We start from the raw sequence: 26,848 nt of genomic DNA on the forward strand, positions 1-26,848 counted from the left end.
CCATCTCATCCTCTATCATCCCCTTCTTCCCCTGCCTTCAGCCTTTCCCAGCATCAGGGTCTTTTTCCAGTGAGTGAGTTCTTCGCATCACATGGCCAAAGTATTGGCCTAGAGCTGAGCTGAAGTTAAGATTGGGACCAGGACCCAAGCCCAGATCATGTCTGCTCTAGACTGTTCTGTTTCCTTTCAGGAATTTTAAGCTCTTCCCTTGGTCATTTATTTATCTCTAACAAAAATTGATAGCCCCTACTCTGTCTGGACAAACAGAAAACTGGTATTCTGGAGTAAGAATTGGTTTTTTTAAAAAATGAAAGAAGAACAAAGAAATTCTTTAGTGAAACATCTTGAAACAAGTGTACCATCCTATCACTTTATGAAATGTTTCTAACTAGCAGAGTTTATCAGTAATTCATGTGGCCATCATCTCAAAATTCAAAATACTTTAAGTCATCAAAGTCCTGTAATTCCATCTGCATGCCCCAGTCTTGGTTATGAGAGTGGCAAATGAATCACAATAGATTTTTTAACCCTCAAGCAGGAACCTGGGCTGGTGGTTAAAAGGTGAAAGTATTGAACCCTGAGAGGAGGAATGATCCCCAAGGGCAGGGAGCAAAAGCCCAAGCAACCCGCTGAGGTTCCAGACTTCCACACAGCCCTGCCTCGGGCCATTCTGGCACCTGAGTTCAAAGCAAAACCACCTTCTGGCAAATTAAGACTGGGTTACACTTTGTTTTAGTCAAGGGAAGGCATTGTTCTGATTTAGGCATTGTTCTTCAAATGTCACAATGGTCAAGGCTTTACCTACAAACTTCTGGCTTTCGGAATTGGAAGTTGAAAGATGTGTGAAAATCTTTTGACGGAACATTTAACACGCTGACTTATTTCACCCTCCCTTGACCTGTTTTTTTCCTATTCTTTTTTTGATACCTACTGCCAATTGCAATTCGGTTTCTCTGAGTACCGTTTCTTGTTGTAAATCATAAGCATTCTTCACAAACCTGTAAATAACTGGAAGATTTTACCATAGATTGGTTAAGGCCTGACATATCTCACAGTATTTCCCCAAGTCTAATAAATTGTTTCAAAAACAGAGCAAAAGAATGGAAGCCTTTAAAAGAAAAGGCTTTTAAAAAAAAGCCTTTTTTTTTCCCAAGGAAAATCTATTGGGGAAAAGGGGACAAGAAATAAAGAACTGAAAAAAAAAAGGAACTCAAACAATTTACCATAGTTGTCTTTTTCTTTAGCAATTTTTTTGTTTTAGATGTAATAAAGAATCCCTCAGAATCCACATTACCTTGATCTTAAGCATCCAAGGGGTGAGGGGATGGAAGAGGGGAAGTGACACTAAAGAGGAACAAAATAGACGTCAGGAACTGTCAGTTCGAAAATTTTATTATCCAGATTCAGAGTCCCATTGTGCTGTTCTGCCTTTTTCAACATGGTGAAAAAATAATTCAGTGCCTAGACTATATCATGTCTGTCCTGAGTGATGTTACAAGCCCTTTCTGCAAAGAGAATGACAGCACTCCATAGATTATATGACTGTTTTTAAGCTGTATTCGCACCAGGAGTGAAGCAGAGGGAGATCTCTATAGATTAATATGGATATTAATATCAATATAAATATAAGAAAGGAGGGAGAGTAAAGAGGTGGGGGAGAAAGAAAGGGAAAGAGAATGAAAGAAATATCTGCTCAACTGAAAAAATCATAATCTGGGAGCCTATTAATAACGTGTATCTGATGCCTCCTTGAAAGTAACAGCCTTCCTTACAAAGGATGGTTAGGAAAGCACCCATCTTGCTCGAGCTTGGTTCCACTGCTTAACATCTTTAGTTCAGTTCAGTTCAGTTCAGTCGCTCAGTCGTGTCCGACTCTCCAAGACCCCATGAATCACAGCACGCCAGGCCTCCCTGTCCATCACCAACTCCCGGAGTACACTCAAACTCATGTCCACAGAGTCAGTGATGCCATCCAGCCATCTCATTCTCCGTCGTCCCCTTCTCCTCCCGCCCCCAACCTTTCCCAGCATCAGAGTCTTTTCCAGTGAGTCAACTCGTCGCATGAGGTGGCCAAAGTGTTGCAGTTTCAGCTTTAGCATCAGTCCCTCCAATGAACATCCAGGATTGATCTCCTTTAGAATGGACTGGTTGGATCTCCTTGCATGTAGTAGTTTTTCCACATTTTCTTTGAACAACTGATTTTTGCCAGTTGAAGTTTCTAAAGCATTCAAATGTTATTTCAGGAGAATAAAATAAAAAGTAGTCAAGCTGTGTAAAAGAAAAGCTCACCACCTTAAAGCTATATTGGTGCCAAAGTCTGTTTCAGGAAAGTGTATACAGATAAGCACATGGTTTCCAGGGAGTCTAGCAGGCTTGGGAGAGCTCGTCCTCACTGACAAGCAATTCAGTTGCTCCTAAGTTTACCCCTTTTACTGAGAAATAAAGTGTTGCTAGCCGGATTGGCATGAGATTCCTGACTTTGTCTCCAGCCAATGGCAACTTTTCCCAAGTTAGGGCAGAAAGTGAGGCTGCCACATTGAGTCCACTCAGGAATCACTTCTACAAATGCAGTTATTTCCCATCATGTGTGTATGTAAGGAGAATCAGGTGAATACAAATGTATTTCTAAATATGAATGATGTAAGGTAAATGGTAGATAACCACTCAATCATCTAGACCAGGGCTCTCTGTTTTACAAATAAAGTAACTCAGCACAAAGAGCCACTTGGAAAAGTGCTGGCAAGATAATCATTGGTCTCTGCTTTGGGTGTTATCATGGCTGAAGCAGATTTTGCTGGGAGAACGGTGATTGGTGTATGGTTCATACGGTTGTGGAGAAAGATGATATTTTCCTCTATTAAGATCCTGTGTCTGAAATGCAATGTAGATTTTAGCACTTGAAAATGTTGCCTGAGTCAAGAGCTCTCCTGCAATTTTTCAGGCAAGTTTGTGACCTGCCAGTATGTTTGGTATCCTGTTGATTGAAATGTTCATTAAAACAATGTGTCTGTTGACACCCAGGGAGTTACTTAAAAGAAACAAAGCTTCACAGAAACTTAAATAGAACTGGATTGATTCATGTCTTTATTTGTACCTGAAGCAGAAATTATTCTACATATATGCAGCCATATATAAATGAGTAAGATACATATATTCTTAGTTATGTATACACATAAACACATATATACTCTTAAAAGGAATGTATGCCTAACCAAAGCCAACTTAAAATATCAAGCCAAAAACTAGCTCAGAATATCAAGCCAAAAACTCACTCAAAATATCAAGCCAAAACAAACAAAAAAAGGATACATTTTTTGTGAAATGTGTATAAAACCAAAATATACCTATATTTATTTATAATTAATCTCATTAATTCCCATTTTGCACATTTAGAATTTATAATTAATGTTCTTGGCACTACATAAAAGGTAAAATTCTGATTAGGTGAAATAGTGGTGTAAACAAAATATTCATATAAAAGCTAGCAGTTTCTAAGCATCATTTTAGTAGTTCTTGTACTTAAAAAGTAAATGTCTAATTATAAACAGTAAGCACTGCCAAGATTCTGTAAGTGTTCTCATTTTAAGGAAAAACAATATTCTGAAGTAATTTGGGGACTACCTTTGTAGTCTGATGGTAAAGACTCTGCGCTTCCACTGCAGGGGGCACAGGTTCCATCTGTGGTCAGGGAACTAAGATCCCTTATGCCCTGCTGTGTCGCTGAAAAAAAAGAAAAACAAAAGTGAAATCTTAAACTCTAAGATAAATTAATTTCATGTGCATCATTATTGTTGATAAATAAAGGATGATAGGGTATGTGGTGTTAAAAGCATAAATTCCAAAGCTAGACTGCTGCTGCTGCTAAGTTGCTTCAGTCATGTCAGACTGTGTACGACCCCATAGACGGCAGCTCACCAGACTCCTCTGTCCCTGGGATTCTCCAGGCAAGAATTCTGGAGTGGGTTGCCATTTCCTTCTCCAATGCATGCATGCATGCTAACTTGCTTCAGTCGTGTCCGACTCTGTGCGACCCTATGGACAGCAGCCCACCAGGCTTCTCTGTCCACAGGATTCTCTAGGCAAGAATACTGGACTGCTACTGCTAAGTCACTTCAGTCGTGTCCGACTCTGTGCGACTCCATAGATGGCAGCCCACCAGGATCCCCCGTCCCTGGGATTCTCCAGCAAGAACACTGCAGTGGGTTGCCATTTCCTTCTCCAATGTGTGAAAGTGACAAGTGAAAGTGAAGTCGCTCGGTCGTGTCTGACTCGTAGCGACCCCATGGACTGCAGCCTACCTGGCTCCGCCATCCATGGGATTTTCTAGGCAAGAGTACTGGAGTGGCTTGCCATACCTGAGTTCAAATCCTGTTCCACCACTTGAGGGCTTTGTATGACCTTGAGCAAGCTATATGGAATTTCTGTGCTTCAACTTCCTTTTTTCCTATATGTAAAAAACAAAATAATGTTGGGGTTGGTGGAGAAGCAATGAATAACAACCCTCTGTTTCTGCTCTGCAAAGGCCTGAATGTTTATGCCTCCCTAAGATTCATAGGTTGAAACCCTAAACCCAGTGTGATGGTATTAGCAGGTGGGGCCTTTGGAAGGTGATTAGATTCTGAGGGTGGGGCCCCCATGATTCACTTGTAGAAGAGGTCACAGAGCTTGTTAGCTCCCTTTCCACTGTGTGTGAGGGAGGATCTAAAGAGAAGTCACCTCTCTGAAACCCAGAAAAGGGTGCCAACCAAACCCACCATGCTGGTGCTCTGATCTCAGACTTCCAGCCTCCAGAACTATGGGACACTCTCAAGCTCTGAACCAGCTGAGAGAGAGGAGAGCTGGAAGATGAAAGCCAAATATGCCCTTTATATGAGAAAGAAGAAATGACCAATGATGACTGAAGAAATGACTCTGAGTCTCTGAGCCAAAAGGACTCCCTAATTTGCAACCCCAGAATTAAGCATAGTCATCTTCCTACTCCTGGGCAGCACTGGAAAATCAAGTTCACCTTGTATAAAATGTACAGCACAGAGGAGTGGAATATATGCTCCATGAGGGCAAACTGCTCCTAAAGTAAGTAGAGGAAAGGGCTGGGCTGGTACAGCCAGTCATTCTCCAGGTATTCCTTGGGGAATTCACTTCATCTCCATGGGAAGGAAGAAAGAATGGGATAAGAAGCCGAGGATATTTCAGGAAAAATCCCTCTTTCTGGAAATTAGAGAAGCTAGGAAGTAATGCTCTTGTGTTTGTCCTAGCTTTATTTGAGAATTAGTTGATGAAAGTGCAGTGTACCCCACTAGTGATGTTCATATAATCAGTTCAGTTCAGTCGTTCAGTCGTGTCCGACTCTTTGCGACACCATGAATCACAGCACACCAGGCCTCCCTGTCCATCACCAACTCCCGGAGTTCACTCAAACTCATATCCACAGAGTCGGTGATGCCATCCAGCCATCTCATTCTCTGTCGTCCCCTTCTCCTCCCGCCCCCAACTTTTCCCAGCATCAGAGCCTTTTCCAGTGAGTCAACTCGTCTCATGAGGTGGCCAAAGTATTGCAGTTTCAGCTTTAGCATCAGTCCTTCCAATGAACACCCAGGACTGATCTCCTCTAGAATGGACTGGTTGGATCTCCTTGCAGTCCAAGGGACTCTCAAGAGTCTTCTCCAGCACCACAGTTCAAAAGCATCAATTCTTCGGCGATCAGCTTTCTTCACAGTCCAACTCTCACATCCATACATGACCACGGGAAAAACCATAGCCTTGACTAGACGGACCTTGGTTGGCAAAGTAATGTCTCTGCTTTTTAATATGCTATCTAGGTTGGTCATAACTTTCCTTCCAAGGAGTAAGCGTCTTTTAATTTCCTGGCTGCAATCAGCATCCGCAGTGATTTTGGAGCCCAAAAAAATAAAGTCTGACACTGTTTCCACTGTTTTTCCATCTATTTCCCATGAAGTGATGGGACCAGATGCCATGATCTTTGTTTTCTGAATGTTGAGCTTCAAGCCAACCTTTTCACTCTCCTCTTTCACTTTCATCAAGAGGCTTTTGAGTTCCTCTTCACTTTCTGCCATAAGGGTGGTGTCATCTGCATATCTGAGGTTATTGATATTTCTCCCAGCAATCTTGATTCCAGCTTGTGCTTCTTCCAGCCCAGCGTTCCTCATGATGTACTCTGCATATACAAGTGAAATAAGCAAGGTGACAATATACAGCCTTGACGTACTCCTTTACCTATTTGGAACCAGTCTGTTGTTGCATGTACAGTTCTAACTGTTGCTTCCTGACCTGCATACAGGTTTCTCAAGAGGCATCTCCTTCAGAATTTTCCACAGTTTCTTGTGATCCACACAGTCAAAGGCTTTGGCATAGTCAATGAAGCAGAAATAGATGTTTTTCTGGAACTCTCTTGCTTTCTCCATGATCCAGCGGATGTTGGCTATTTGATCTCTGGTTCCTCTGCCTTTTCTAAAACCTGCTTGAACATCTGGGAGTTCACGGTTCACATATTGCTGAAGCCTGGCTTGGAAAATGTTGAGCATGACTTTACTAGCATGTGAGATGAGTGCAATTGTGCGATTTGAGCATTCTTTGGCATTGCCTTTCTTTGGGATTGGAATGAAGACTGACCTTTTCCAGTCCTGTGGCCACAGCTGAGTTTTCCAAATTTGCTGGCATATTGAGTGCAGCACTTTTACAGCATCATCTTTCAGGATTTGAAATAGCTCAATTGGAATTCCATCACCTCCACTAGCTTTGTTCGTAGTGATGCTCTCTAAGGCCCACTGGACTTCACATTCCAAGATGTCTGGCTCCAGGTGAGTGATCACGCCATTGTGATTATCTTCATCGTGAAGATCTTCTGTGTATTCTTGCCACCTCTTCTTAATATCTTCTGCTTCTGTTAGGTGCATACCATTTCTGTCCTTTTTCGAGCCCATATTTGCATGAAATGTTCCCTTGATATCTTTAATTTTCTTGAAAAGATCTCTTGTTTTTCCTATTCTCTTGTTTTCCTCTATTTCTTTGCATTGATCGCTGAGGAAGGCTTTCTTATCTCTCCTTGCTATTCTTTGGAACTCTGCATTCAGATGCTTATATCTTTCCTTTTCTCCTTTGCTTTTCGCTTCTCTTCTTTTCACAGCTATTTGTAAGGCCTCCTCAGACAGCCATTTTGCTTTTTTGCATTTCTTTTCCATCGGGATGGTCTTGGTCCCTGTCTCCTGTACAGTGTCACGAACCTCCGTCCAGAGTTTCATCAGGCACTCTATCTATCAGATCCAGTCCCTTAAATCTATTTCTCACTTCCACTGTATAATCATAAGGGATTTGATTTAGGTCATACCTGAATGGTCTAGTGGTTTTCCCTACTTTCTTCAATTTCAGTCTGAATTTGGCAATAAGGAGTTCATGATCTGAGCCACAGTCAGCTCCTGGTCTTGTTTTTGCTAACTGTATAGAGCTTCTCCATCTTTGGCTGCAAAGAATATAATCAATCTGATTTCGGTGTTGACCATCTGGTGATGTCCATGTGTAGAGTCTTCTCTTGTGTTGTTGGAAGAGGGTGTTTGCTATGACCAGTGCGTTCTCTTGACAAAACTCTATTAGCCTTTGCCCTGCTTCATTCCGTGCTCAAGGCCAAATTTGCCAGTTACTCCAGGTGTTTCTTGACTTCCTACTTTTGCATTCCAGTCCCCTATTATGAAAAGGACATCTTTTTTGGGTGTTAGTTCTAAAAGGTCTTGTAGGTCTTCATAGAACTGTTCAACTTCGGCTTCTTCAGCATTACTGGTTGGGGCATAGGCCTGGATTACTGTAATATTGAATGGTTTGCCTTGGAAACGAACAGAAATCATTCTGTCATTTTTTAGATTGCATCCAAGTACTGCATTTCGGACTCTTTTATTGACCATGATGGCTACTCCATTTCTTCTAAGGGATTCCTGCCCACAGTAGTAAATATAATAGTCATCTGAGTTAAATTCACCCATTCCAGTCCATCTTAGTTCACTGATTCCTAGAATGTCTATGTTCACTCTTGCCATCTCCTGTTTGACCACTTCCAATTTGCCTTTTTCATGGACCTAACATTCCAGGTTCCTATGCAATATTGCTCTTTACAGCACCGGACCTTGCTTCTATCACCAGTCACATCCACAACTTGGTATTGGTTTTGCTTTTGCTCCATCCCTTCATTCCTTCTAGAGTTATTTCTCCACTGATCTCCAGTAGTATACTGGGCACCTACCGACCTGGGGAATTCCTCATTCAGTATCCTATCATTTTGCCCTTTGATACTGTTCATATAATTAGTCAGTTCAGTTCAGTCACTCAGTCGTGTCCGACTCTTAGCGACCCATGAACCACAGCACGCCAGGCCTCCTTGTCCATCACCAACTCCTGGAGTTCACTCAGACTCATGTCCATCGAGTTGGTGATGCCATCCAGCCATCTCATTCTATGTTGTCCCCATCTCCTCCTACCCTCAATCGCTCCCAGCATCAGAGTCTTTTCCAGTGAGTCAACTCGTCGCATGAGGTGGCCAAAGTATTGGAGTTTCAGCTTTAGCATAAGTCCTTCCAATGAACACCCAGTATTGATCTCCTTTAGAATGGACTTTTTGGATCTCCTTGCAGTCCAAGGGACTCTCAAGAGTCTTCTCCAACACCACAGTTCAAAAGCATCAATTCTTCGGCGATCAAAATGTTAGCAATTATTATGATGCATACTGTTATTAACTATGTCACAGTAAGATTTCACAGAGTCTGATTGGATCCAAGATAGACATCAAAAGCCACCTGCTGGCATTCTAGAGATCAGAGCTGCATTGTAATTTTAAGTTCTACATTCTGGTTTATGTTATATCTGGCTAGAAACCCTCAAAATTTGAGCAAAGTACCATGGACGGAGGAGCCTGGTGGGCTGCAGTCCATGGGATCGCTGAGTCAGACATGATTGAGCAACTTCACTTTCACTTTTCACTGTCATGCATTGGAGAAGGTAATGGCAAACCACTCCAGTGTTCTTGCCTGGAGAATCCCAGGGATGGGGGAGCCTGGTGGGCTGCCGTCTATGGGGTTGCACAGAGTCAGACACGAGTGAAGTGACTTAGCAGCAGCAGCAGCAACAGCAAGCTACATTGTACTTCAGTTCAGTCTCTCAGTCGTGTCTGACTCTCCGCGACCCCATGAATCACAGCACGCCAGGCCTCCCTGTCCATCACCAACTCCCGGAGTTCACTCAAACTCATGTCCACAGAGTCGGTGATGCCATCCAGCCATCTCATTCTCCGTCGTCCCCTTCTCCTCCCACCCCCAACCTTTCCCAGCATCAGAGTCTTTTCCAGTGAGTCAACTCGTTGCATGAGGTGGCCAAAGTATTGCAGTTTCAGCTTTAGCATCAGTCCTTCCAATGAACACCCAGGATCAATCTCCCTTAGAATGGACTGGTTGAATCTCCTTGCGGTACAAGGGACTCTCAAGAGTCTTCTCCAACACCACAGTTCAAAAGCATCAATTCTTCAGCGATCAGCTTTCTTCACAGTCCAACTCTCACATCCATACATGACCATGGGAAAAACCATAGCCTTGACTAGATGGACCTTGGTTGGCAAAGTAATGTCTCTGCTTTTTAATATATTATCAAGGTTGGTCATAACCTTCCTTCCAAGGAGTAAGCGTCTTTTAATTTCCTGGCTGCAATCAGCATCCGCAGTGATTTTGGAGCCCAAAAAAATAGTCTGACACTGTTTCCACTGTTTTTCCATCTATTTCCCATGAAGTGATGGGACCAGATGCCATGATCTTTGTTTTCTGAATGTTGAGCTTCAAGGCAAACTTTTCACTCTCCTCTTTCACTTTCATCAAGAGGCTTTTGAGTTCCTCTTCACTTTCTGCCATAAGGGTAGTGTCACCAGCATATCTGAGATTATTGATATTTCTCCCAGCAATCTTGATTCCAGCTTGTGCTTCTTCCAGCCCAGCGTTCCTCATGATGTACTCTGCATATAAGTTAAATAAGCAAGGTGACAATATACAGCCTTGACGCACTCCTTTTCCTATTTGGAACCAGTCTGTTGTTCCATGTACAGTTCTGACTGTTGCTTCCTGACCTGCATACAGGTTTCTCAAGAGGCAGGTCAGGTGGTCTGGGATTCCCATCTCTTTCAGAATGTTCCACGGTTTATTGTGATCCACACAGTCAAAGGCTTTGGCATAATCAATGAAGCAGAAATAGATGCTCTTCTGGAAATCTCTTGCTTTCTCCATGATCCAGCAGATGTTGGCAATTTGATCTCTGGTGCCTCTGCCTTTTAGTTAAATGTTTTTTTGTCTGGTATCCTATTTTTCTGGTATCCTATTCCAGAAAAGTAGTTTCTCCACCCCTTAGCTCCCAGTGAAGGTGTGGGTGGACTCCTGATTCTCCCCTTTCTGATTCCACCCTATGGTGTAGGTTCCACAGGTGACTGAGCCCAAGGTACAGGTGAATGGATGGCTCCCTTTACTCTGGCAATTAGGGCTGATCACCTGCATAGAGAAGCTCCTCTCTTCATCACACACAACTTTCTAATGCTCTTCTTTTGAGAGCCCATTGTTTATTTACATTTTCTCTTTCTCCCCTTTCTAGGGAATGTTGTATCTTTTTGTGTTATGACCCAAAGTTAAATGCCACAAAATTATAGTAGGTTTAAAACCAGAACTGATCAGGAGAAAATTTTGTTTTCTCCATTGGCCTCTAAACCACAGTATTTCATGTCCTGGATTGTCTAGCAATTCAGTTCTCCAGAGATAAACTGAGGTATAAATACAGTACCTTTTTCAGATGTATGAATACTGTAGTTCATACAGTAGTTCCGTTCTGTTGGCCATGTGCTAATGAAGAAACTGTAGGAATGATTTGCCTCTCCTTTAGCAGGGGTGTAGAGTAACAGTCCTTGTGTGAAAGTCCCCCCTCCACAGCCTGGCAGCTCCACTGGCATCAGTTTCTTCAATTACTTTATGCCTCAGTAACTGATAGAGTTAAGTGAGTGCAGGTTCATTTTTTTCACTGCGTTCCCCTTGAGTGCTTCAGCAACAGGAGGCAATTTATCATTCTTTCTGTGCACCAGTGCATAGACTTTTAAAAGAATGAATTAGACTTTCCCTTCCTGTCCAAAAAATAAGCAATTCTCAGGTTTGCAGCGTTGAAAGTCCTGATTGGATAGTTGGTCCAGCAATATCAGCAGGCCAAAGTGACCCAAATCATAGACCCCTCTATTGCTTTTTCCCTCTTGCTTCATTTCCCTTTGGAGAAAGACTTAATTAAAAACATTTGTGGATTTTTCTGAGGCTGTTTCTTTCACAGAGGTTACATTCAGCTCTTTGGCAAAGAAAAATGCCAGAGCAATTAGTGGCTCTAGGGAACCACTAGTTGTTTATGTACAATTTCAGAAGGACCCCATTGTGGGCAGCAGTAGCCTCTACACAGAGGTTCCTTTTAGAATGTGACTGCTTCCTCACTATTTGGAGTATGCTTAAAATTAAAATCAACAGTCTTGCCTTCACAAAGGTGCCTTGATTGTATATTCCAGATTTGAAGATGTCATGGCAGCATTCAGTAAGGACATGGGTTTCTTTTCATCATTCTTCTCTGCTCACCTCCAGCTTGTGAGCTCTTGTTTCTCTTTACCATTCAAGAATATTCTGTGATACACTTCCAGAAAACCTGCTGCCTAAATGAAGGAATATATAACTGCAAGTAACTTAGTCATTTCCTAGGTGACATCCTAATAAGAAACCCGTTTTTGGATAACAGCCCAGTTGGAACTAATTCTCCACTATCCCTCCCAGTCAGGAAGTAGCATGTCCAAATTAATCAAATGTTCTGGTGCCATGTATACTCTAACGTTTAGTGTAATGATGGTGCTACATCATACAACATGATTGATTTGTAAAGAATTAGAAATAATTAATTATAGAACCAAGAGGAATGTTATTTAATCTTTCGTTTATTGAGACATTAGCCTAGGATCTTGTAGGTACTTCTTAGTCAAGATTTAAAATAGCTGTTAGTTTCCAGCAGCTCTACAAATTGTGCAGGTTGGTAATGTTCTGGTTAATAGAATGCCAGGAAGCAGAATTTATAATAGCATCAATGCAGAATGTGATACCCATACCTTTCTAAAGAAACCAATAGAGCCTAAACTATCTTAATGGTTTAAATTAATCTTTAATACACTGTAATTTGGGGGAGATTTACCTTTCAAAAATAAAACAGCCAAATTGGGGAAGTTCAGAAAGGATGAGAAGAAAATGTGTATTTAATAATACATCATCAGTGGATAAAATTTGCTATGCAGTGGCCATTTGAAGTAGAAGTACAGCTTCAAAAAGATAGGATTTATTTCTGTAGAAATTGGATTTTAATCACAGACTTCACTTACAGAGTTTTAAAAGCTTTAAATGCAGTTGAATTTCATGTTTTATTATCCTACTATATAACCATTCAGATTTTCAAACCAGACAAATTTTTTAAAAGATAAGACCTTTCACTTTAAGAGAGAGCCAACAAGAAAAGGTTGGGGAATCCAGTACACATTCTAGTGCCCATGGCCTGAAGGACACACCTTGGGGTGGGTTGGGGGGACCTAAGCCTTTCCCCTGACCCTGGGAGGCCAAAACCCAACCTTATCAGCCCAGGTTTTATCTTAAGATTTCTCTGAATAGCCAACTCACTTGAACTATATAGAAAATGAAAACTGCATTTCAAAAATTGTATTTTTGTTACTTTCAGGAGAATAGCAATTGTATAAAATGAAGCACAACAGTATATAATATAGCCTCTGTTTTCCCAGGTTCTTTACTTAAAATTTGATTTAAAAAATCATATACTTTGAAGATGGGGAATAATGAATTGCCACTCATATTCTCCTGTGGTTTTAGCTTCAGAGTGTGAATTCTATCTCTGCTCTTTTTATCCCAGTATGATATTCAGAGTTTCCAGAAATGGAAACTTTTAGGATAGTCTACCTTCAGTGCAAAAAGACCTTGAGAAAAGATATCTTTGTTGATGTCAGCATTCCACAAACATCCTATTCTACCAAAATTGACCTATAATATCCAATACCCTTCCTGAGCCTGGGTCACTTGGTCATGTCTGTTAAGTTTAGCTAAAACTACAATTTACCATTCTCCAAGTGATTCCCATTCATTAACTTTTTTAAATTTTCCTCTTTTTCTTATAAGAAAGTAATTTTCTCATTAATAAAAATTGTTAAAAACCAATTAGGATATTTTAAAAGATATTCCAAGTAATGTAGCTTCCTTGGAGGTGTTTTTCTGAGGTATAGTTTGTATTTAAAAATCTGGGTCTTTGCAAATAAAATGAATTTTCACTCCTGGAAACCACATATTTTTAAAATACAAAAATGATTACTACTAGAAATGCCCTGGAGAGCATGTTGGTACCAAATGCTAGAAACTACAGAAGGAATGGGAGTTTGAAATATTTTTCAAATCATTAGCTTCACTTTATTCTAATCTCCCAAGCACTTGTAATCTGTTATCTAGTTATAACAAAATTGTTTCTGTTAAATGTCACTGAAATATGAATCCATATTTAACGAGATTTGTGACCTTTGGTAGTTGTGATATTGACTTTTATAAACTGTATTTTAGAGTATACTGTCTAGGTGCTATAATTTGATTATTCCTTTATTCACTTTCCCCGTCAAAAGTATTTTAATGCCAATCTGAACAGGTACTGATTTAGGTGCTATAAATGTGATTTAACCCAGGAGTCTTTCCTTATAAAGTTTATAGCCTGTGATTGAGATAATGCTTGTAAATAAATAGCTATAGAACATGTTAAAAAGAAAAAAAAAACAAGATGTTTAAGATCAGTGCAGTCAACAGCTATGTGAGTTCAGAGAAGGGCAACAGTGTAGATCAAGAAGAATTTGAGATGGTTCGCTTTGTGAAGAATGTTGCTTTTGACTGAGTGTTAAATATTTAAGTGAAATTTTGAGGTTTGACAGAAAACAGCAAAATTCTGTAAAGCAATTATCCTCCGATAAAAAAATTAATTAATTTAAAAGTATTTGAGTGAAATTACTAAGTCATTTGTGTTCAGTCGCTCAGTTGTGTCCGACTCTGCAGCCCTGTGGATTGCAGCCCTCCAGGCATCCCTGTCTTTCACTATCTCCCAGAGTTTGCTCAAACTCATGTCCATTGAGTTGGTGATACCATCCGACCATCTCATGGAAGTTTTATTTTTAGTTTTTTTAAGATATCTCTGTACTGTCCTCCATAGTGGCTCTATCACTTTACATTCCCAACAACAGTGTAAGAGCATTCTCTTTTCTCCACACCCTCTCCAGTATTTATTGTTTGTAAATATATTTTTGATGATGGCCATTCTGATCAGTGTGAGGTTTTTTTTTTAGTACTTACTTACTTTGGCTGCACCGGGTCTTAGTTGCGACATGTGGGATCTAGATCCCTGACCAGGAATGGAACCTGGGCCCCTTGCATTGGGAGTGAGCAGTCCCAGCCACTGGACCATCAGGGAAGTCCCTTCATTGAGTTTTGATTTGCTTTTCTCTAATGATTAGTGGTGTTGAACATCTTTTCATTTGCCTTTTTGCCATCTGTCTCTCCTCTTTGGAGTAAAGTCTATTTAGGTCTTCTACTGCAAGGAGATCCAACCAGTCCATTCTAAAGGAGATCAGTCCTGGGTGTTCATTGGAAGGACTGATGTTGAAGCTGAAACTGCAATACTTTGGCCACCTCCTGCAACGAGTTGACTCACTGGAAAAGACTCTCATGCTGGGAGGGGTTGGGGGCAGGAGCAGAAAGGGATGACAGAGGATGAGATGGCTGGATGGCATCACCGACTCAATGGACATGAGTTTGAGTGAACTCTGGGAGTTGGTGATGGACAGGGAGGGGAGTGCTGTGATTCATGGGGTTGCAAAGAGTTGGACACGACTGAGCGACTGAACTGAACTGAACCTGTTTTTTTTTATTTTTTTTTCATATTGAGCTGCATGAGCTATTTGTATGTTAACACATATACGTGGAATCTAGAAGAATGGTGCAGGTGAACCTAATACAAAGCAGAAAAAAAGAAACACAGAGAACAAACGTATGGACCCCAAGGGGAAAGGGGAGTGGGATGGACTGGGAGATTGGGGTTGACATGTGTTCACTACTGTGTATGAAGTGGATGGCTGATGAGGGCCTGCTGTTGAGTGCAGGGTGGGGAGGAGAAGGTGCAATATGTTTGTAGAACATAAAGTTAACCTTAAAAATGCTTTCCAGTATACATTAGGTGTGGGCTTCCCTGGTGCTCAGACAATAAGGAATACGCCTGCAATGCGGGAGACCTGGGTTTGATCCCTGGGTTGGGAAAATCCCCTGGAGGGGGGCATGGCAACCCACTCCAGTATTCTTGCCTGGAGAATCCCCATGGACAGAAGGCGTGGCAGGCTGTAGTCCATGGGGTCGCAAAGAGTCAGACACGACTGAGTGACTAAGCACAGCACATACATTAGGTGCAGACAAGTACTGTTTGATTCCACTTGTGCAAGTTACCTAGAGTAGTTAAATGCTTAGGCCAAACAGTACATTGATAGATTCCAGGGGGTCAGGGACAGAGTTTCAGTTAAGGAAGGTGAAAAACACAGGAGAGGGATGATGTGAGAGTTGCACAACGATGTGAATGTACTTAGTGTCACTGAACTGTACAGTTTAAAATTGTTAAAATAGTAGTATATTTTATCAGAGAAGGTGATGGCACCCCACTCCCGTACTCTTGCCTGGAAAATCCCAGGAACGGGGGAGCCTGGTGGGCTGCCATCTGTGGGGTCGCACAGAGTCGGACACGACTGAAGCGACTTAGCAGCAGCAGCAGTATGTTTTATATTATATGACTTTTACCACAATAAAAATATTTAAGGGTGGAATATTTAGGGATAGTGGCAAATATTCTAGGCAAAAGAGAAAACAGAGATCCAAATACTTGGTGCATAGACAGGCAGTCATGCATATTACAACCCACGTGAAGTGGAGAGCATAAAGAGGAGGAGGACTGGAAACATAAGTAGGGGCTGATCCATGGAGCCTTGAATACCTGGCTGAGTGTTTAAGTGTTCTTCAGTACCAGTGGGAACCAGCATGACATTTTGAGTATGAGCAGTAGTGTCTGATCTGAAATAGAGTGAAGGCAAACAGAAAGGCAGAGGGAAGTTAGGGATCCCTTGATAGATAACAAAGGCTTAAAGTAGGTGTGTGTATATAGAGATACTGCACAGATAGATAAGGCAAGCATGTTAACATCTGGGATGTGGGCAAAGAAAAAAGAGCAACCAAGTGTGACCTGAAGTTTTGAACTGTCATTTTGAAAAATCAAAAGGAACACTAAAGCAGAGTTCTCCCAGGCTATCTTCCTAATTGTCACCCACCTTGCTATCTGTCTTCTCCAGGCCTGCCTTGTAGACCTGTGCTTCTGTTAAGAAGTAAGAAAGTAGTTGTCTACTTCTGGCTTGTTCAGTAAGTAGCAGTGAGGCAAGAGCTATATGCAACTTCCTCTTGCCCATCTCAGGGATTGTTTGCCTCTGACAATCATAGAACTCTTAACTTGGTTGTGCCATCATAGTTTTCTTTAGTTACATGCCCCGCAAATGGGTAATCTGCAAGGATGCCTCAACATGATCACTTTTTCCAGCCCCATGACTAATCTCCTGGTAGCTTCTCAAACACACCTTTTCAACCTCAGGGCCTTTGCACATGCTATTGCCATTTCACATGTCTCGTGGCTTGCTTGTTTGGAGCCTTAGTTTAAATGTCATCCCCTCAAGAGGCGTTACCTGTTCACCTTCTCTGAAGAAGGTCCCACTCTCTGTTCTCTAAGCCCTTTGTTTCTTTCCTACCTATTACTTATTACAACTTAAAATTACTTTATTTGCATGCTTATTCATTTTTTTTGTCCTCTTTCCCTGACAAAACATAAAGTCTATGGCAGCATAAGCCATGTCTCTCTTCTTGATCCCTGTATCCCTAGCACCAAGGACTATGTCTGGTACTCCTTCAGAGACACTCAGTAAGTGGTTGTTGAATTAATGAGTGAATGAATTAATGGATGAACCACCTATTCAGAATATAACCTAACACTGTCACCACTTACCCCCAAATAATTTGATTAAATGTAAGGAGAGTAGCAATGATAGCCTTCAAATCAACATATTCTTATTAAAAAGTATTTGTATATTTCACATGGTGATTTTTGGGAAATAGAACAAGTATTAAGCCTTCTCCTTAAATTCCTCAATTTACATATTAAATAAAAGCTCTGCAGTGCCACACTGTGTTGCCATGATTTTTCAGCCTTTTAAAAAATGAGAGAACAGAATAGAAAATATCAGAGTGCATTGCATGTGGTAAGCATAGTTTCAAGAAACTTCATAGTGTGTGTATGTATGTTTGTCACAATATGAAACTTTTTTTACTGTGACTCAGAGTCAATATATGCTCTTGTATCTCCATGTTATCCCATACCTAATCCCTTATCTGACTGCTGTCATAGCCCTTAAAGCCAGAATTGAATTGTCATCTTGCAGTGTTAGGATTGCTTGTGGGCCTATTTGCAGTGGAAGCCTTCTCACAAATGCACCCCAAGATTTAACTTTTTTTTTTTTAGTTTTTTTCTTATTGATCAGCCTACTTTGACCTCTCTTTTAATGATCTATCCTACTGTAAAGAGTGTCCCCAGAGCCCCTTTCATTGCAGAGTGATGGGCTGCTTTGAAGTCAACTGGTGGGGAGGGGAGAACTACTTGGGGTTGGAAGCAGGAAGACATGCTGTTCTTTACATCAAGAATTTGGACAATGATTCGACACACAGTGGCAATATTTGCTAAAATGAAATTTATGTTAAGTCTTTTTCTCTTTTTTTCCTCTCTCTAAGCTGCCTGCCTTGTGCTTGGCTGTATGATTTTCCCTGATGGCTGGGATTCAGATGAAGTAAAACGGATGTGTGGAGAAAAGACAGACAAGTACACTCTTGGGGCTTGTTCAGTCCGCTGGGCCTACATCCTGGCTATCATTGGGATTTTGGATGCCCTCATCCTCTCGTTTCTGGCATTCGTGCTTGGTAATCGACAAGACAGCTTGATGGCAGAGGAACTGAAGGCAGAAAACAAAGGTAAGATTGCTTTGGGGAACTCTTACCCCAAAGCACAAAAATGGCATTCTCCAACCTTTCCCATCTGGTAGCATCCCCTTTTGGTCTAATTTGCTGGTTTTCTTTAAAAAATTGAAGTATAGTTGATTTATGATGTTATTTTAATTTCTACTGTACAACAAAGTGATTCAGTTAGATAATGTATCTACATTCTTTTTCATGTCCCTTTCCACTATGGTTTATTATAAAATACTGAATATAGTTCCCTGTGCTATACAGTAGGATCTTGATGTTTATCCCCTGTGCATGTTTTTAAAAATCTATTTTATTGAAATATAGTTGATTTATAATGTTAATTTCTACTGTACATCAAAGTGTACATTCTTTTTCATATTCTTTTCCATTATGGTTCATCACAGGATATTGAATGTAATTCCCTCTGCCCTACAATACAGCCTTAGGGTTTACCAAGGAGGTGGAGGGTTGGAGAAAGGATGATGGGAATTTGGCACAAGCAGATGCTGCATCTTTTCATGGTGTCTAGTTTAGACTTTCTCAAGCATAACTCAAGACATTTGCACAATTAAAATAGCATATTTTTGCAATTATCTTTCTGAGACTCTCTGAGTCCATTATATTTCAATACTTTTTCCAGTTTCTTTTTCCTTCCCTCTCTAAGTTCATGGCTATGATACAACATATATATTTATATGTGTATATATATATATATAGAGAGAGAGAGGAGAGCATTCTCTACTTGGCTAAACAGTAAGTGAAATAAATGCCTGGGGAATCTTTGAGAATCATCTCTAAGCATCTTTACTCAGCTACTCACTATATTTGAATTTAGACTCAATCTCTCCAAAAGAGGTAGAGATACCCCAAATAGTTACAGTAAGCTATTTAAGTATTTGCTTAATTAGCTGAATTTTAAATCTGTTATCTGGGTAATGAAAGTCCTCAAATTTCTTTTCAAAAAGAAAATGCCTTCTGAAACACACACACACAACTCACACACTAGGATGGCAAATAGGACATTGATTAGTGAATGATACATGAATATTACAGTATCCCAGGAAGAGGTAACAAGTCATTATTCAAGATGAATCTTTTAATTTTCTTTCCAGATTTCTAAACCAATTTCTTGGGATAGAATTTTACTGTGTTTTGTTAAAGTCTTAGTGTCCTTAAACTGTTTATATTATTATGTTTAATACTTTGGAGCCACCTTCAATTAAGTGGTACAGCCTTCTAGCTTTTTTCCCTAATTAAGAACTAAATCCATCCTTGAATTATGAAACTGAGTTTATTTCAAGTAGTGTTTACTTCAAAACTCTTTACTGCCTCAAATAAAAGCATACGTTAGCACCTACATGAATGTCACATGTAATGATAGTGTAGTAAGCTTTATGTTTAGAGCATCACTCTTTATGCTTGTAAACCATGAACTATAAAGAGATAAATAGAGAAGTCCAGGAGAGCAGCAGTCACCCATGAGCCCTTTATCTCCCTCATTTATAGACAGAAAACATAATGGTTTACTCAGTTCTATCAAAAATATTCTAAACACAAAAATAATCCTTTCATAAGGGAGTAGTGCTGAACTTCCCAAAAACACAACTGCTTCCCTCTCAAAGTTGCCTATTCTACATAAAAAGGACCATGTGAAGGTGGTAATTACACTTGTAAAGCATGTTGCAGATTTAAAGTGCTTTCACATGTACTTATTAATTTGGTGCCCTTGGCTATTGTCTTTGGGACTTGTATGTACATGGGTCTTTGTTCTGTTAATGTCACTTCAAATTTCCTGGTAAAGATAACTTAATATTAGAATAACTTTCCCTAGAGAATGAATTTTTAAAAATACTACTTCATTCTGTAAATGCTTGTTTCTGACCTCCACCCAGAATGCTATTTATTCACTGTACAATCAAAGTTACATTAAGAACCTTTAACTTTCCAGGTACTCTTTGACCACATATAACAAGAAGGAAAAAAAATAGCAAAACCAGGAAAGTTTTCACTTGACTACTGAGAATTCTAACTCATAATCTCATATTATGAGAATCTGACAATTCCTGAATTCATACCTCAGGAAGGAACAGGAGGATTATAGAATAATAATAAACAGTTTTTAAGATGAATCTTTCCTTCCAGTTGATTCAATTAAATGTGGGTGTCTGATCCCTTCCATCTAGGTCTTTATTAAAAAAAAGTGTTATTTTCAACTCGATATATTGGAAGCACCTTAGTAAAAGCTTTAATGGGAAAGAAGATTAAAATAAACCAATATAAGGTTTAGGGACTATCTGTATATAATTTTTTGTGTTGATCTTCTTCTGCATTTGGGTGTATCATATATGGGTGTAGACCATAGTTTCTTCCATCTGGTTCTGAAGAACTAAACTCTGTAGCAGTGCATCTATATCACATCAGATAGATCTAGTAAAGCAGCAGAAAACATCAGGCCATACTGATAAAATACTTCAATTCTACTGCATTTTTATTTCACAATTGCAATTCCTTTTCCTAGAACTCTGAGAATGTGTCAATAATTTTATTACCCAGGCATTTCTTAAGCAATAAGGTCTGTTTAAAGTCAGAGCAAGGTTTCTAAGCCTGGTATAAAATGTAATCACACCTGAATGTTTCTGAGAAATGATAGATTTACAGTTGTACAAAGTAGCCTTTATTGTTCAAACACTTGTTCAGTGTTAAAACTTGCAAAAACTTAGGTTGTTTGAGGAAAGCCTATCAGTGGTTTGTTTGTATGTTTTTGTATAGACATAGTTTCACTAACCAGTAGTTTAATGGCTTTAAAGTACATGCAGTAACCAAACCAAATACCTTGATGTTACCTTCTGTTAGATCTCACTTCCATGAGGATCTATAAAAATAATTTTTAATTATGAAATTGGTTATATACAAATAGGGGCTTTTACAATTTGCATGGCTACATTAATATAAGTTCTCCGTTATTGAAACTGTTTCTCATGATAAATTTTTTTCTGATAAAACTAGCATTATGTCCTGCGATAGCTAAGGCCTCCTTTGGGTTCCAAGGCAATGCAATAAAACAAGAGGCAGATCTAGCTCATGGAGCTTTAGGAGATTTTATAAACTACATGATGCCTTCTAGTATCATGGAAGCAGACAGTACCGTAATTGAAGCTTTGGCTCAGAAGAAAAAACCTTTGTACGTTCATGTATAGGTTATATCGCCACACGCACTGTAATACCTTTTACAGTCTTCCAGTTTTATGACCTGCCAATCATCATAACAAGCTACACTCTATAGCAAGTAGTGGGACCATTATAGGAAGAATAAACCTGCAACTGTGGCATATGCCCCCCAATTCAAAGAAGTTTGTCCTGAAAGGCCTTATCATTTTTCTTCATTTGTTTTTTATAACTAATATAAGAACATGCTTGCCCTGTGTATCTAGAGAAGCTAGCAAATGGGTTCAGTATAATAAGATACTGCTTAGATCTATGAGTCCTTCCCAACAGCCACCCCAATGGTCAAAGCAAGAGTCACTCTTACAGACTATGGCAGAGAAGGGAAGGAAGCTCAGTTCTGATTGTTGGCTTGGATGCTCCAGAATCATGAATTAATCTTCATGAAGGTGCTTTTCAAAGAGAAAAGAGGGAGAGGTGCTCAGATGAACACGTCCCCCTCTGCCTCTTAAGATGGATTTCCAGTGACCTCACCTCGATCCCATTTCCATGTCCCCATACCACACCTGTCACAGCATTTCATAAGGCCCTCCTCTTCAAAGAATGTAAACATAATTTGAAAGAGCTCTAAGCTGAAATTTATCATAAATTGTGAAATGTCAAAATTTGAATGGAGTCATGACGTTCCTTCACCAAACCAAATGCAACAGCTTTGATGATGCAAATGTTATCTTAGAGGGAACTTCTGTAAGAGATAAAGTTAATCATCTGTGGCAGTCAGACTCCTGGAATATTTTTATATGCCCCACAAAAGATTCCACTGAAAAAAAAGGAGTGAAAACTTTAAAATACCCAGCTCACTGGATACAAGAGTTAGCATATGCAAGAAAACAGAGCTGTGGTCCCTGAGTCTGGGGAGCCAGCCCTGCTGGCTGAGTGCTGTCCCTGGCTCTGGGGATGGATGCAGACAGGCAGGTGCTCATTCTTGTTTGGGATTTGGACAGCGTGATTTCTAAATGAGCCAACAACACTAGGCATTTAACCTCGATATGCTGCTTAATTGCATATTTTAACACACTGAACTGTGAAGTCAATTTAATTATGTAAAATTAAAGTTTCATCCAGATAAAAAGGATTTGAAATGAAAGCTTCATTTTCAATGTCTTTCAGTAATTGTGAAAGGATAAATAATTACATTTTCCAGAGCTCCTTTGCCACAAATATCTCTTTCCTTGTGAGACACCAGTCATAAAGAGGACTGTTTCTGCATTTGTGTGTATGGTCTTTGGAACTGCTTATCAGATAATTGGGGCCTCTCAAGCAGTTTTAAAGTCACTTTGTCTTCTAGCACTTTAACTGCAAATGAGAAAACATTATCCATCAAGAGATGACTTCAGCTACCATTTATTAAGTGGTTTAAGCTCTTTTTAATGCTATAATAGGGGGAGTTACATTAAATTCATTTTATGTAAATAACTAATTGAGAAACACTTCAGAATTTTGACTGAAGGTACCATGCCATGCCACGACCTCATTGTGAGTGGCAGTGTGGTCTGTGGATAGAACACTCACTGCCAAGAGCTGATGTGATGTACCTGAGGGGCCCTGTGTTCATATCTTAATAGTCCCAGAATTCAGCTTCCTTGTCCGTAAAATGCAGGCTTGCCTAAATGGCATCTGAGGTTTCTTCCAGCTGTAAAATATTCCAATTCAAGGGATATCTTCAGAGCTGTCCTTTAAGGATGTCCTTAAAGGCTTCTTTAGGGATGTGTTAGCAATGCAGGGGTGACTAGAAGGGAAAGAAAGTTCAAAAGGAAGGAGGTCGAGGATGCCTCAGTGTTTCTTCCTTAGCCGTGTACCTCCCCACAGCCCCACTCATTCATACCATCAAGAGGAGAATGAGTCAGATTTAGAAACTCAGTCCCATGCAGAGGAGGCTCCTTGCCCCACTAGATTCCATGTGGACGCCTTGACAGTGAACAGAGGCCCAGATCACAGACACAAACTCTGTTTCTGGTCCCAACTTTGGCACTTATTAATCATGTGATTTTGAATAAATGTTTTAACATCCCAGCCTCTGCTTCACTTTCTTTAAAATGAAAACAATAACACCCAGCTCTGCCTCCTCTATAGAGTCGGGAGAATCTGACAAAAACATGGGTATAGAAGCAATTTATAATCAGCAATGTTGATATAGGCTTTACTTATTGCTAATCATTTCCTCCAAATGACATTTTATTTGATTTTTGGAATAATCCTGTGAGATAGCTACCGTCATCCTAGTTTTACATGTCAGAACCTGAGGCTTGTAAAAGTTAAATATTTTGTGTAAATTTTCACAGCTAGGAAGGAATGGATCCAGGACTCAAACACAAATCATTTTACTCAGAATTTCAAGTTCTGTTACACAACATGATGTAATCAATTCTTAGTGCATGCTGAGTCTGTTGCTTTCCACTGACTAGTCAGCCCTGTGCAAGTAAGAGTTTAGTCTTATTTTCATTTGGTAGCTTTTAGATAATGGTATTCAATCAAAAGCTTGAGAATAGGAAATAGCCTTGGTTTAAAACTCATCCTCTTAATTGACTCTGTAACTTTATAAAAACCTAGTGAGATAAGATCAGGAAACCTTCAAGTACTTTGAATTAAAATTTTAGCAAGGCCGTAGTGAATTGTGTTTCCCAATGGGATTTGTGTTAAATGAAGTCCTTGTGGTCACTAAAGTATCTCAGAGTGTACATCGAAAAAATAGCATATATCCTGACACTTTTTCAGAAGGACTCAAATCCATCTGAGAGTTAAAACAGACCTTAGTGCTCACAGAATGGTTTTATATATTTGCAGCTTCTCACTCTTTCATAAGCTCACTTCATTCACATTTTCTCTCCCAGCACTTCACGGACCCTGTCATACGAAGATCGCCCCTAGTATCCTAACTGCTCGATTTCATAGTCAGTTATCAATCCTTATATTAACTTGCTGTTGTTGTCATTTAGTTGCTTGGTTGTGTCAAAAGACACCCAGAATCCTCACCCTGCTCTGTCCCTTCACTGCTGCTACCCTGGTGCAGGCCAGGTCTTAGCAGAGCAGAACCAGTGCGATCCTGTTAAAGAAGGGTAGCTGGATCATGCTGTTCCTCAGCTCAGGACCCTCCAGTGACTGGATGATGCACTCAGAGTGAAAGCTCGAATCCTTTCCCAGGGTGTACAAAGCCAGGCAGATCTGCCTGCATCCTGGCCACTCTGACCTTCTCTGAGCTTTTTCTCCTTGTTTCCTCTATCCAGACGCATTGACTTTCTTGCCGTTTCTCATTCACTGCAGGGGTAGTCCCATCTCAGGACCTTTACATCTGCTGTTCCCTCTGACTGAAATGTTCTTCCTCAAAACCTCAAAGCTCACTCCCTCATATCTTTCATGTCTTACCCAAATATCACCCTCTCAGTGGGCTGTTCCCTGGCCAACCTCTCTAAAATGTTTTCTGACACATGTATTTTATCCAGCCCGCTGGATATTCTGCTTCTTTTGTTGTTGCGGTGGTTGTTGTTAATTGTCACCCCAGAAAAGCTCCACAGGGGCAGGAATTCTCCTCTCTTGTTCACTACTGTATCCTCAGTGCCTAGCATAATGCATGGCATTTGTAAGTACACAATAATTATGTATTGAATGAGTGAATTAATGAATTCATCTCTAGCTCATGAGATGGTCATTCCAATGTTACACAGATCTTAACCTTGGAAAGTTTTTATTTCTGTTAAGTTGAAACATGCCTCCTTGTAATGTTTAAAGTAAAAGTAAAGGGCTAGTCATTCAGTCATGTCAGACTCTTTGCAACCCCATGGACTGTAGCCCACCAGGCTCCTCTGTCCATGGGATTCTGCAGGCAAGAATACTGAAGTGGTTGCCATTTCCTTCTCCAGGGGATCTTCCTGACCCAGGGATTGAACCCACATCTCCTGCATTGCAGGCAGATTCTTTACTATCTGAGCCATCAGGGAAGCCCACATCCTTGTAATATTTTCTCATAGCTAACCCCTCTTCTACTTCAGACTCTTGATTTATGCAGAAACAGTTATTGTGTCTGTAATGGTTAAAGGTACACATTCACCCATCAGCATGATTCTCCATGTCTTGCTGGGCATCTGCAGGCACCCATGTAGTCAGTGCTGTCCACTGTCTACCCTAGGTGCCAGGGCAGAGTGCACCACTGCAGAGGGGGAGGACATCCAAAAGTGTGGGAGAAGGAGGAGAACTTTACAGTTGCTCATGGATGTGTTGCTAGAGATTGTCTCCTTCAGTTGACCCTCTCTGCCTCGAGGTAACTTGGACAACATCTGAGATGTTGTTGTGAGACTGACTGTAGTCCATCCAGCAAATACACATCGAGATCATGAATGTACCATGGTGCGCTTGAAGAGGAATCGCTCCCTTTGATGGGTACCCAACCTGAAATGATGCCCTCAGAGTAAGTGTCTTCCTCTCAGTCCTCCCCAGTTAGACTGCCAGTCTGAAGTGGTTTAAGAATCTGAGGGCAAAGACAGGGCTGACTTTGAATGGCTGTCACACATGCTCCATCTCTAACCACTTGACTCCAATATCCAAAACAATTTTGACATTTCAATGACCTTTTCAGTCCCTGAGATCAGGACTGATCTTTTCTATCCCTGAGAAAGAATCTCTAGGTAAACATCAAAGCAGCTAAAAGAAAGGAAGAAGGAGGGAGTGAAAAATAAAAAAGAAATTGTATACAACAGAAACATGAAATCTACCACTTAGCCCTACCAGTAAATTTTCAATATTCCAGCAAAACTTTAAATGAAGTCCTACAGTTATGTTAAAAGTTACCTGCTTCTCCCTACCCCTTACTTCCCTGTTTTAACAGTATCATCATGAGAGCTGAAAATTTAGGGACTATCATAATCACGCCTCCCAAGTCTGAGGGGCCATCTAAGTTTATTGATTTTGTTTACTTACTTCTAAGCTACTGATCTGTGGCCAATTATTTTTAAATTTTATTTTATTAAGACTGAGTCTAATTTCAGATCTATGTACTCTAGATTGCATCAGTAGGCCCCTCAGTCTTTGAAATTAATGATCCAATAAATTAATTAATTAAGATCCATTATCTCTTCCTAAATTTGCTGTTTTTTACATGTAATTCAGACTCAGTCATTAAAGTAAACTTTATTTCAGGGAAACTCTTATTTCTGGTCTTCTCATCTACACATTTAAGTTTCTAGGCCACAAATACACCTCTGAAAATTTTTTTCTCCCCCATAAATATGCTCAAGTAATTTAGTTTCTTCCTGTTTATCTAGTTAGTTTCCTAACAATGAACCCCTCTAGTTTTTTTTTCTTATTCACACTGAAGTCTCTAATTCTCTTCATGTTTCCTATCTGGAAAAGAATAGGTACCCAATGAAATGTTAGTGTTCTTAACTTTAATTCTAGTTAAATCTCCTTGGGCCTCAGCCTCCCTACTCAGACTTCTTTTTTTAGTGTAAATGAAACTTTTT

The 26,848-nt window shown here is 40.2% G+C and overlaps 1 protein-coding gene across 1 annotated transcript in view; it reads left to right on the forward strand.

Annotated features, from left to right (window-relative positions):
* LHFPL3 (LHFPL tetraspan subfamily member 3) overlaps window positions 1–26,848 on the forward strand; it is a 625,767-nt gene that overhangs the window by 437,769 nt on the left and 161,150 nt on the right. Inside the window, exon 2 of the mRNA XM_055420726.2 lies at window positions 17,943–18,179. Coding sequence (XP_055276701.1) covers window positions 17,943–18,179 — 237 coding nt within the window. The remainder of the gene's footprint in view (window positions 1–17,942; window positions 18,180–26,848) is intronic.

The sequence above is a fragment of the Moschus berezovskii genome, chromosome 3 (assembly GCF_049115385.1).
Source record: "Moschus berezovskii isolate FMDL1 chromosome 3, NW_MosBer_1.0, whole genome shotgun sequence".
Classification (NCBI taxonomy): domain Eukaryota; kingdom Metazoa; phylum Chordata; class Mammalia; order Artiodactyla; family Moschidae; genus Moschus; species Moschus berezovskii.